General features: G+C 47.4%; 1 protein-coding gene across 1 annotated transcript in view; it reads left to right on the top strand.

Annotated features, from left to right (window-relative positions):
* Nucleotides 1–13,299, top strand: part of KRBA1 (KRAB-A domain containing 1) — a gene marked incomplete at its 5' end in the record, with an annotated part of 84,117 nt that overhangs the window by 10,254 nt on the left and 60,564 nt on the right. The window contains 3 exons of the mRNA XM_080976104.1: nt 9,058–9,211; nt 11,140–11,244; nt 12,964–13,053. Of these exons, the coding sequence (XP_080832230.1) occupies nt 9,058–9,211; nt 11,140–11,244; nt 12,964–13,053 (349 nt within the window). The remainder of the gene's footprint in view (nt 1–9,057; nt 9,212–11,139; nt 11,245–12,963; nt 13,054–13,299) is intronic.

Below are 13,299 nucleotides of genomic sequence, written 5' to 3'. Positions count from 1 at the left end.
GTTTGGAGAAACGATGGGTAAGAGGCAACACGAAAGAAATTTGTAGAATTCTTTTCCCCCCTCAATTTTTAAAATTCATTTTATAACACAAATAAACAACACAAACAGAAAAACAAACAATGCAAACAAATGCTTATCTTATCCTTATTTTTTCTAAACATTGTTAGGTGAGCTTCCCCAAGTCCCCCCATCTGATTTTCATTTTACCTCATCTTTAGCAGTTTACATATATCATAATTTTTAACCATTTTTTAAAAATCACACATACTTTTACCATAATGATCTTCACATTTTATCCCTTACAAGTAATACTATTTTAAAATAGTATTATCTTCTACTTCACTATCTTCACTATCTTCTACTTCTAACCCTACAGCCTATATCCACTTCCAAAGCTATTCTAAGATTTAAATATTAACATATTTTTTCAAATATTCTTTAAACTTCTTCCAATCTTCTTCCACCGTCTCTTCTCTCTGGTCTCAGAGTCTCACAGTCAGTTCGGCAAGTTCTATATAGTCCAGAAATTTGTAGAATTCTGTATGGCATGGAGAAAGTGGAACGGGGAAAATCTTTCTCCCTCTCTCCTAATACTAGACCGCATGGGCATCGCATAGAAGCTGAATATTGGAAGATTCAGGACATAAAAGGAAGTCCATCTTCAGGCAGCGCATAGTTAAACTGTGGAACTCCCTCCCACAGGAAACAGGGATGGCCAACAAGATGGATGGCTTAAAAAAAGGATTAGACAAATTCAAGGAGGCAGCGTTAGAAACTGAGGTATATAAGCCAGGCACCAAATGCCAGCTTGAATCTAGGTTGCAGTTGCCACAACGAAATGTCTTGTTTGCCAGGGGGTTGGACTAAATGACCCTCGGGGTCCCTTCTAACGCTACAATTCTACAATCTCAACTACACTGCTTGACTCCAGCTTGCTCTTGCAACAGTTCACTTGTCCCAGTTTGCAAGGAGAAACACACAGAGGAAATGGAAACGAAATTAACTATGGACTAAGGCAGATGTTTCTAAACTGTGCTCGCCAGCTTGGCGCCCAGAAATCTCCACGTAATATAATATAATAGAATAATAATAATTTATCATTTCCACCCCGCCCATCTGGCTGGGTTTCCCCAGCCACTCTGGGCGGCTTCCAACAGAACACTAAAATACAATAACCTATTAAACATTAAAAGCTTCCCTTAACAGGGCTGCCTTCAGATGTCTTCTAAATGTCAGGTAGTTGTTTATTTCTTTGACGTCTGGTGGGAGGGCGGGCCTCCACAGGGAAGGCGCCACTACTGAGAAGGCCCTCTGCCTGGTTCCCTGTAACTTGGCTTCTCACAGTGAGGGAACCGCCAGAAGGCCCTCGGAGCTGGACCTCAGTGTCTGGGCAGAACGATGGGGGTGGAGACGCTCCTTCAGGTATACTGGGCCGAGGCCGTTTAGGGCTTTAAAGGTCAGCACCAACACTTTGAATTGTGCTTGGAAATGTACTGGGAGCCAATGTAGGTCTTTCAAGACAGGTGTTATGTTGTCTCGGTGGCCGCCCCCAGTCACCAGTCGAGCTGCCGCATTCTGGATTAATTGCAGTTTCCGGGTCACCTTCAAAGGTAGCCGCATGTAGAGCGCATTGCATTAGTCCAAGCGGGAGATAACCAGAGCATGCACCACTCTGGTGAGACAGTCTGTAGACAGGGAGGGTGAATTTGTTTCCCTCCTGGCCCCTCCAGATGCCCCTGTCTTTGCCACTCAAAGGATGGATGCTCTATTTAAAGGGCTGACATTTCCAACAGGTGGTCTTTTACCTGGCAAAGCTCTGCCAGTTCCTGCGGGTGACGCAGGTGGCAGGACAGGAAGGGAGGGGGCGGTGAAACGCCTTCGCCCCCCCCCCCAAGTTCCCAACCGTTGGCTTAATTCCTGGACTGCGGAGCCACTGGGCCAGCAATTCCTTTCTGCAGGGGAGCTTCTGATGGGGACTGGCAGCTTTGAAAACCTGTCAGGAGGGATGATGAGGGGATAGAGCCGCCCGCGGAAGAATTGGCCTGCCAACGACCGTCTTCCATCCTTGCAGACACATTTGCTATTTCGATTGATAACAGGTTGCCTTCTGTAATCACGCCAGGGAGGCAGAACCCGTCTGCTTGGATCTCGTCGCCTTGTGCTGGCATTTGGGGCACTCGCTCAGGTGACATGATAGAAGTTTACAGAACGACTCAGTGGAAAAGTTCCTCTCTCGTGACTTGTGGACACCTGTGAAGCTGAAGGCTGGGAGATTCAGGACTGGTGAAAGAAGGTCCCACTCAGCGCATGGTTAATCTGTACAGGAGCAGTGTTCAAAATTAGCCAGGCCCCAGGCGCATTTTGCACATGCCTATTGGCCACCTGCGACCAAGTGAAGGTGCCAGGATGGCGCTGGACATCTCCACCTGAGGATCTTGTCTGTTTTCACACACTAATACTGCATCCTGTGGGATTCTATCAGTTACTGCAGAGCTTTCCAAACTTTTCACATTGGTGACACACTTTTTAGACATGCATCATTTTGTGGAAATAAAAAAATCCTTCCAGTAGCACCTTTAAGACCAACAGGTTGGTCTTAAAGGTGCTACTGGAAGGATTTTTTTATTTTGACTATGGCAGACCAACACGGCTACCTATCTGTAACTGGAATCATTTTGTGGCACAGTCATTCAAGGCACTTTCTTGATCTCCTGACCTCAGGCAGAAGATATAGAAGCAGGATTAGTCGCACCAACAGGGTAAAGAACGGCTTCTATCCGTGGGCTGTTAGGCTGCTGAGTGAAAAGATAACAACAGGGCAACTGACTTTTGGGTTTGGTGGGTAAACGAGGCGAATTAAAACTAAGAGAGCTGAGTGGGGGGTGCTCGTGTAATCTCACTGCATACAAGTTGTACAAGCGACAATAAAGTATTTCAATTTCAATTCAGTTTCACTAGCAAACCAGAGGTTAAACTAGCCCCTTTCCATCCCTGGGAGGAGTGTTGGCGTATCAAACCGAATCACTAATGCAGAGGTTTTCAACCTTTTGGGGTCCATGGTTCACTTGACAAACTACATTCTTTCTGTGGCCCCCCTGTGGGGCTCAGGAGCCCAGTTTTCCCACCGCTTGCCTGCAGAGCCAGCAGCCCCTCACCCATTTTCAAACACCCTCCCTTGTGGAGTGTTCCCTCAGCCTCCTCTCCTCTCCCCTCTCCTTGGGAGTCCTCTGGGCAGCTGCAGCCCCTGGTCTCTGAGCTGCCCCCCCTCGCCCCATAGAGAGGTGCCTCCTCACACTGCCCCACAGGGGCCTGGGAAGCACCCCCTGTCCAGCCCCAGAGGCCCCATTCACCTGGGGAGCTTGTAGCTAGGGCTGCTGCCACAAACAGCCACGCAAGCCTTTGGGAGGCAGAGACACAAGAGGGCATCAGGAGAGGGAGGGAAGGGGCAGAGGCCAGGGTTGCCCACAGCACCCCTGACCATCTTTCATGGCACCCCAGGGTGCCACGGCACACTGGCTGAAAACCACTGCACTGTGTTGTGACACACAGTTTGGAAAGCTCTGGGTTACTGTATTCTGCCTTCTGTATCCTGATCTGCACAATCAAAATGAATTTTGGGAAGCAAAATGCTTTTTCTGCGCCGCCTGAGCAGGAGTAGTGAACAAGGTTGTAGTTAGTTGTTGTCGCTTGTTTTTGCTTCTCCCGCTGCCCTGCCCTGCTCACGGCTGTGAAGAATATCCCCACATTATGAATGGTCTGCGTCACCCTTGAGAAAAAGAGGCAGGAATAGGCCAAAATAGATGTGGACTGTTCCTGGATCAAGTGGCTTTTCTTCTTTTAAGTTCTCAAAGCTCTGAACCAAGTTTGAGGTTGTCCTCTGAACTAGCCAGATGTTTAGCTAGCAACCAATCACAGTCAGTCCATCATTCGAAAAAGAAAATTCATAGCTGCCTTGGAAGGGACCCCCCCCAAAAGGTTATCAAGCCCAACCCCATCATTGCTTCGAGATTTGATTCACGTTTTATTTCATTCGGTGCATATATTCCAATTATTACTATCTTCTTGCCTTGTGATGTTATCTGTATACCAGTCATTCTTCCTTGTTCATCCTTAAACAGTTGCTTTGGGTCATCTTTGAATAACGCTTGTAGTTTCATGGTGAATTTGGGATATAACAGAGATGTAAAAGATTTGGATTATCATAAAAGATGCAAGAGGAAACGATTAATAATAGGACCCACAAAGGGGAGGAGGGAAGTCCTAGAGATTCCTTGGAATCTTTTTTTTTATGTTGTATGTTTGTGATTGTAAAATTTTAATTTGAAAAACTAAATAAATAAATTTCTTTAAAAAGAGAGAGAATTTAACAAATAAAAGAGAGATTTGATTCACGTGGCAAAACATTCCGGCCTCCTTTGCCAACTGCTGTGGAACCATTTAAATGAGGCTGTCCCCAAGGTGGCAGTTATGGAACTGAGAGAGAATGGAACGCTCAGGTGGGCTTCATTCCCTGAAGCAAACTGGCATTGTCCTCCAGAATCCTCCTTCCTTTACAGACCCTCTTGGGTGCTACCTCTCAGTAATCTCTCCTCCCTCAGAGGCTCACAGTGGGGCACCCCCAGGGCAGCGCCTTCTCTGTGGCGGCCCCTAAACTGGAACTCCCTCCCGAAATAGCTTTACCTGGCACCATCCTTGCACAGCTTCCATAGGATACTGAAGACACACCTTTAGAACCTGGCTTATAATGCCTGGGGTGTGTGTTTTTAGGACCCGGCTTGTTTTTACGGTTGTAAAAGGTAAGGGTAAAGGACCCCTGACAGTTAAGTCCAGTCGCAGATGACTCTGGGGTTGCGGCGCTCATCTCGCTTTACTGGCCGAGGGAGCCGGCGTACAGCTTTCACATCATGTGGCCAGCAGGACTAAGTCGCTTCTGGCGAACCAGAGCAGCGCACAGAAACGCCGTTTACCTTTCCGCTGGAGTGGTACCTATTTATCTACTTGCACTGTTGTGCTTTTGAACTGCTAGGTTGGCAGGAGCTGGGACCGAGCAACGGGAGATTCGAACCACCGACCTTCTGATCGGCAAGTCCTAGGCTCTGTGGTTTAACCCACAGTGCCACCTGCGTAAGTTGTGTAATAAGAAAAAACTGCTCCTTTTTCCTTATGGGGTACCCAAGGGCCCATATAGAGTCCTTTTGTAGGTTCTCTATCAGTAGGAGAAAATAACAAAGGCAAACCAGAGAATATTGAGAAGCAAAGCAGCTTGTAAGCCTGATCTTTATTAAAGCTGTTGAAACAGGGTGCTCTCCTCACACACAGGAGGCAGGAAAAGAACCCCGAACCATGCACGCAAGCCCTTATACAGTATAGACTTTTGAACTGCCCACCTTGGAGCCCAAGACCACCCCTCCATACATCATACGTAGATCACAGGAGACTCACCCTATTCATATCTTAACTGTGCCCTTGAGACAGGATTTGTGAGCAAAGAGACAATGGGGAGATTTCCCATGTCCTTCGACCTTGCAGAGAAATATTTGAGGTCATTTGGGAGAGACAAAATGGTTTCAGGACTTTTTTCTGTGGGGTTCAGACATGTGGTTTATACGTTTATTATGTGCTTGCTTGGTACATTTATGAACATTTTTTTTTATATGTAAGACCTTAAAATTCTTATAACAGTTGTTTTAATATTGCGTTTTAATGTTGTATCCCAAACTGGGACCTTCAGATGAAGGAAGGGGACTAGGAATAAGCCGCGGGCCAAAAAGCTCCACGATTACACAGGACTAGCCATGTGATGTCCAATTCAAGGGGGCGACACGGTAGAAGTTGTCAGAAAGGGAAATGTCGCTTTTTCCTTGAAAGCAAAGGGTCTCAGAAAAAGTTGAATCTGAGTAGAAGGATTGCAAACTGTGAGGTAAATGTGAACCAGAATGCTTCTATTGTATGGTTTACTGATGTGCAAGATCATTCACATCTGCCGGCGGTTAGGCTTTATCGCTTGAATAAATAAGAAACATGGACTGTGGGAAATGAAAACGTAGTAAAAAAATCACAAGGCGGCAGTTATTAGATTGTTCTAAGGCATAATGTTGCTATGGGGCAGAATGTTCCCTTGCTGAAGGCTATAGATCAGGGGTCAGCAACCTAAGGCCCAAGGGCTGGAAGCGACCCATGGAGGCCAATTAACTGGCCCTCAAGTCGCTCCCGAACCGAGCCGCCCACTTGGCGAGTCCCTGCGTGCTGCTCTAAACCGGCACAACACAGCGTGGGGACTCTTCTGCGGCTCCGAAAATTGCTTCTACGCATGCTCAGATGCCGGAAATCGCTTCTGCGCATGCCCAGACGCCAAAAATCGCTTCTGCGCAGGCACGATTTTTGGCGTCTGGGCATGCGCAGAAGCAATTTCCGGTGCTGTGGACATGCGCAGGTGCGATTTCCGGCGTCACACTGCGTCGGTCCGGCCCACAGAGGATCTCCGTGGGAGTGATCCGGTGCATGCCCAGTAAACTTTGCCGACCCCGCCCTAGATGCAAGACTCCAGCAAAATGTCACTTTCCTTCTTCCATGCGCTATAAGGCTGGTTGTAATACCAGATACAGTGGTATCTCGGGTTAAGTACTTACCGTATTTTCTGCTCCATAAGACACACCTGACCATAAGGCGCACCTAGTTTTTAGAGGGGGAATGCAAGAAAAAGAAATTCTTTAAAGGGAGCGCTGAGCAGAGCCTGTTTGCATCCCATGCTCTGCTCAGCGCTCCCTTTCACGAGCCGCGTGGAGCGTGTGGGTGGCGCTTGCAGGCTTTTCCCCAGGAGGGAGAAGGGCAGCCCCTCCTCGGGGAAAAACTCCCAAGAGCCACACACAGGCTCCACGCGGCTCTTTAAAGGGAGTGCGGCTCTTGGGGGCTTTTCTGGGAGGTGGGGGAAGGGACTGAGGGGCTAAGCCAGAAGCTAGAACAGCAAGAGGGGGTGCAATGATCCCTCTTGCTGTTCTGGCTTCTGGGATAGCTGCGCAGCCTGCATTCGCTCCATAAAGTGCACACACAGTTCCCCTTACTTTTTAGGAGGGGAAAAGTGCGTCTTACAGAGCGAAAAATATGGCAATTCGTTCTGGAGGTCCGTTCTTAACCTGAAACTGTTCTTAACCTGAAGCACCACTTTAGCTAATGGGGCCTCTGTTGCCGCTGTGCCGCAATTTCTGTTCTCATCCTGAAGCAAAGTTCTTAACCTGAGGTACTATTTCTGGGTTAGCGGAGTCTGTAACCTGAAGCGTCTGTAACCTGAAGCGTATGTAACCCGAGGTTCTACTGTAGTTTTAAAAGGAAAGTTGAATCAGCAGGCGTCAGCAGATAGAGAGCTTGCTGGCACTTACCAGTGGCTCAAGAATAAAGAATAGACATTTCTTTCCAGGTCTTTTCCTTTGCTTGGCTTAGCAAATAATCACATAGGGATGCTCCCCAACCAATGGGGAAGAGGGGAGGGATGTTCTTGCACACGGGATATAAGTTTGTGTCTGTCCTAATCTGGGTGTGCCTACACTGCACGCTCGTCCTTGCAAGGGCGTATGTATCAATAAATTTCTTTTGCTGTTTCACCAGTTTTGTTCATGTTTTATGGGGAAAGGCCCCAGGACTCAAAATCCTGGGACCTGCTTTATTTCTAACAACTTGGTGCGTTGGAATCTGTGTCGTCTGGCTACCGGCTTAGAGTAAGGGCGAGGCGCGTCCTGATACATTTAGCATCCCTTGGCTCACAAGTGGGGACAGAGATATACCGTATTTTTCATGCACCTGACCATAAGACGCACTTAGTTTTTAGAAGAGGAAAACAAGGAAAAAAATATTCTGAACGAAACAGTGGATGTATGATTTTTGTGGTTCATGCTGTGGCCACAGACATGTGCTCTGATGGTGAATTTGGGGTGACCCAATGCAAAAATCCTGAGGATCCATGTGGATCTGTGGTTTCTAACCACATTTTTGCACCATTGCAGCCCTAGGAAACAGTGGATGCATGATTTTCTTGATGCAGGCTGTATCCATGGGCATGCTATGTGATCTGATGGTGAATCTTGGGTAAATTTGGGGTGACCCAATGTAAAAATCCTGAGGATCCATGTGCTTTTACCTCCCCCCCTCCCAGGCAGCCTCCTTTATCCATAGTGTCCCTTATCTGTCCCCTGATCCCACCGATCAGCTGTTTCCTTTCAACACTCCCTTCCCTCTTGTTTGCCTTAGTGTCTTTTCCTTAGCTGGAGCAGTTTTTTGCTCCTCCTTTTCTTCTAATTTCTCTCCTTATTGCTTTAGTCTTCCTGTTTCCCCCCTTTGCAAGTTTGCTGTCTTTACCTCCCCCCTCAAAGGCAGCCTCCTTTATCTCTAGCGTCCCTTATCTCTCTCCCCAATCGGCAAACGATCAGCGGCTTTGTTTCAACACCCCCTTCCCTCTCCCCCCCCAAAAGCACGATCTGCTTTTCTCCCCTGGGCAGTTGGGCTCCAGGGACCATGCATTCGCTCCATATGGCGCACAGACATTTCCCCTTACTTTTTAGGAAGAAAAATGTGCGTCTCATGGAGCAAAAAATACGGTAAGTTTTTCTTGCACTCTCCTAGCACTCGGAACACGTGGACAGCTGATGAAGCTGACAGTTGGAAGAGTCAGGACAGACAAAAGGATGTCCTTCTTCATTGTTAAACTGCGGAACTCCCTCCCACAGTAGGCAGTGATGGCCACTGAGCTAGATAGCTTTAGGATTAGATAAATTGATGGAGGAGAGGGCTATTGACGGTTGTTGGATGTTGGTGTAGGGACTCAAGAGTGGCTTGTGAGAGCCATGCGGTCTGAGCTTGGAGCAACCAGCTCAAACCGCTTCCCAGGTTGAGCTTCTCGGGGAGACTGAGGAGGGAGCAAAGACCTGATTACCTGGTTCCTCCCCAGGTGAGGGGAAGTGGGTTTATTCGCTAAGCCTGGCAGGACACCTTATTCTATGGTTTTAACCCCTTCATGCATCCATTCGACTTACGCATCTTGGTTATATGAGGCTGCTTATCCCACAGACCTCCACCCCGGTTGATGCGCCGTGGCAGGAGGTGACCTTTGAGGATGTCGCCGTCAGCTTCTCCCACGAGGAGTGGTCCCTGCTGGACGGGTGGCAGAAGGATCTGCACCAGGAAGTGATGCTGGAGAATTTCACGTTGCTTCTTTCCGTGGGTAAGGCCTGGCGCGCTGCTGTCGCCCTTGCAGAAAGGGCCGTCCTGCCCCCTTGTTTGGGGTGGCCCCTGTGTCCCACAGGATATAGACACAAGCAGAACACACACACCCCGCCGCCACCATTATATAATGGATATGACACTCGTTGAGGCTGGTTGTGTGGGAGAGGCGCAGAGGTCCCAATCTGGCTGGACAGTCTCTCTCTCTCTCTCTCTCATTTTTATTAAATTTTCTGTTTTACATTTTAAAGTACAGTTGGCCCTCTAGTTACGTACCACTCTGGATACGTAACTTTCGGGTTATGAACGTGGCAATACACTTCTGGGTTTCACCGTGCAAGCGCAGAAGTGCTCTGCGCGCCGTGTGCATGTGCAGAAGCGTTCGATCGTGCCATGTGCAGAAGTGGCGCCTCTGCCTACGGACTTTTTGGGTTGCGGGCGGACCCCCGGAATGAATTTAATTTGTAACTGGAGGGTCCACTGTACAGTACTCATTTTTAGATCCTTAAGATATCAGTGACTTCCCTTCTTCTCTTTCCATGGTTCATTTTACATATCATAAATCCCTGCATATTTTACAAAAACCAAACCATTCAGTATTCCGTTATTGCATCCGTCAAAACTTATTTACACTGCTGAATTTATCTTAATGCTGCCAGTGTTTTCATCTGTACACAGTTATTTCCCATATACAGTGGTACCTTGGTTTGCAACCGCTTTGGATTACAACCGTTTTGGGTTACAACCACGTCAAACCCGTAAGTGCGTGTCCCTTTTTTTGGATAACAGCCCTTTTTGGGGGGGGGGGGGGGGATGACAACCAATTTTTTTTTGGGGAGGCCCCATTGGCGAAAGTGCGCCTTGGGTTACAACCTGTTTTGGTTTACAACTGGACCTCCGGAACGGATTATGGTTGTAAACCAAGGTACCACTATAGTCAATAAATGTTTTCCAATCTTCTCTAAATGTATATTCTTCTTGTTCTCTTATTCTACATGTTAAGTCTGCAAGCTGCGCATATTCCATCAACTTCAGTTGCCATTCTTCTTTGGTTGGGACCTCGCTCGTTTTCCATTTTGGGGCTAACAAAACTTAATCCATTCCGAAAGTCTGTTCCAAAACCAAAGCGTTCCAAAACCAAGACGCCCTATTCCATAGAAAGTAATGCAAAATGGATTAATCCGTTCCAGACTTTTAAAAACAACCCCTAAATAAATCAATTTAACATGAATTTTACTATGTAATGAGACCATTGATCCATAAAATGAAAGCAATAAACAATGTACTGCAGTCACACAATCAATCAGTAGCTGAACTTGGTTCCACAGTCACACACAAAAAAGAGTCGCAAAAACAAAAACGCAAAATAAATAGCAAAAACAGACAGACCGCAAGGTAACACTCAAAACAGAAGTGTGGCACTCAAATCGGAAGCGCAACACTCAAAACGGAGCATGTTTGGCTTCCGAAAATAGTTTGCAAACCGGAACACTTCCGGGTTTGCAGTGTTTGGGTTGCAAGTTGTTTGAGTACCAAGGCGTTTGAGAACCAAGGTACCACTGTATTTATTTTTGAGCCCTTGGCCCTCAAACGGGATAGAAATTTGCAAACGACGCAAAGCATATAGAAATAGAAAATAGAAATACTTTATTGTCACTGGACAATACTTTATTGTTTACAGTGAGATTAAACTAGCAGATTTTATAAAACTCCGTGTCATGGAAACGTAGAATTGTAGAGTTGGAATTGGGTACTGAGGATCATCTAGTCCAACCCGCTGCAATGTCCCCTTTTGTGATTGGGTCGGAGAGCCCTCAGTGGACATATATTGTTCCTGGTCCCAGAAAACCTTACTGGCACCCTCGGGTGTCACTTGGCTTGAGCTCCCAGTTTCAGACTTAGTTCCCCCCCTTTCTGCTTTGCAAACAGGCCGTTCCATTCCTCCGGTGGAGCTGTCGTCCTTCATCAATCAGCCAGAAGGAAATGTTGAGGACCAGAAACTTGGCGGGGCTGGTGGGGAGGACAGAACCAGCGGTAAGAAACCAATGGAAGAAAATACAACACAAACAATATCAGAACCCTTTAATAGTGCCGGGACATTGTTTTCCCACTGTTTTTTGGCGAGAGATTAAAAACGTACGTCACTTAAAATAGCATTCTAGGGAAGCTTTTAATGTTTAATAGACTATTGTATTTTAATATTCTGTTGGAAGCCGCCCAGAGTGGCTGGGGAAACCCAGCCAGATGGGCAGGGTATAAATAAATTATTATTATTATTATTATTATTATTATTATTATTATTATTAACAAGCTATTCCCTTCCCGGTGGGCAAGGCCGTCTATAATGCCTACTCTCAAGTAAGCCCCGAAGCAAAGGTCTGTTTCAGCCTCAAATAATGAAAAACCCCATAGTTTGCAGGTTAACATAAGAACATAGGAAGACTCCAGCATCCTGTTCTTACAGCAACCAGCCAGATCCCTGTGGGAAACCAGCAAGCAGGATTCGAACGCAGAGCCCTCTCCCCTCCTGGAGTTTCCAGCAACTGAAATTCAGAAGCATGTTGCCTCTGACTGTGGAGGCAGAACAGAGACATCCTTGCTAGCAGCCATCAATAGCCGTCCCCTCCATGGATCGGTCGCATCCTATTTTAAAGCCATCCATGTTGGTCATCGCTGCCTCCAGTGGCAGCGAGTTCCATAGTCTTAGCTCTAGTTCAGTCCACCCTGGATTTGTGGGTAGTTTCCCTTTCAAGAACCCAGAGCTGGGTTCTTTGCCAAGCCGGGTGGCAGCGGGGGAGACTTGAGTTACAAATATATCCCCTCATTATAGATTTCTTCTATTACTTTTTTAAAAAAGCAAAATGGTGCTAGGATTATTTTTAAAGCCTCTTCTCGCCCACCCCCCCGCCCCATAGAAAGGAAATAATAATAATAATAATAAAAATAATTAAAAAAAATGTATTATTTATACCCCGCCACTTTTTCCCAGCCACTCTGGGTGGCTTCCAACAAAATATTAAAATACAATAATGCATCAAACATTAAACATTAAAATCTTCCCTCAACAGGGCTGCCTTCAAATGTCTTCTAAAAGTCTGGTAGTTGTTTTTCTCTTTGACATCTGGTGGGAGGGTGTTCCACAGGGCGGGCGCCACCACCGAAAAGGCCCTCTGCCTGGTTCCCTGTAACTTGGCTTCTCGCAATGAGGGAACCGCCAGAAGGCCCTCAGTGCTGGACCTCAGTGTCTGGGCAGACTGATGGGGGTGGAGACGCTCCTTCAGGTCTACTGGGCCTTTGAGGCCGTTTAGGGCTTTCAAGGTCAGCACCAACACTTTGAATTGTGCTCGGAAACGTACTGGGAGCCAATGTAGGTCTTTCAAGACCGGTGTTATGCGGTCTCAGCAGCCGCTCCCAGTCAGCAGTCTAGCTGCCGCATTCTGGATTAGTTGTAGTTTCTGGGTCACCTTCAAAGGCAGCCCCACGTAGAGCGCATTGCAGTAGTCCAAGCGAGAGATAACCAGAGCATGCACCACTCCGGCGAGACAGTCTGTGGGCAGGTAGGGTCTCATCCTGCGTACCAGATGGAGCTGGCAGACAGCTGCCCTGGACACAGAACTGACTTGCACCTCCATGGAGGGATCTCTCAGACTGGCACCAGGGGAACTGCGGTCCAAAACATATGAAGCCCACCAGATTGAGGGAGGCTCCCTTAGGCTTTCTTTTCTTCTTTCGGGGAACCGTTCCTTTTTTCAGAGGATGCATCTGAGCTGGAGGGACCCTGGGACCTGGAGGACCTGAATGGGGAGGGAGAGAGGTGCCTGACCCCAGCTAGCAACCGGGACGGTAAGAGTGGGAAGAGGAATGGTGTTGGAATGACAGATTGCGGACTTGGGAAGGGCTTCCCCAAGGTCATCTAGCCCAACCCGCTTGCAATGCAGGAATCGTAGCTAAAGAGCCCCTGACAGGTGGCCACCCAACCTCATGTTTAAAAACCTCCAGTGGAAGAGATTCGACTGCCTTCTGAGGGAGTCCTTTCCACCATCAAATGCCCCTTACCCTCAGTTTTTCTATATGTTTAGTTGGGATTTC

The sequence above is a fragment of the Podarcis pityusensis genome (genome assembly GCF_964106645.2).
Source record: "Podarcis pityusensis genome assembly, chromosome: 12".
NCBI classification, from domain to species: domain Eukaryota; kingdom Metazoa; phylum Chordata; class Lepidosauria; order Squamata; family Lacertidae; genus Podarcis; species Podarcis pityusensis.
Note: the sequence above shows the minus strand (reverse complement) of the source record. Positions and strands in the feature narration are given on the sequence as shown.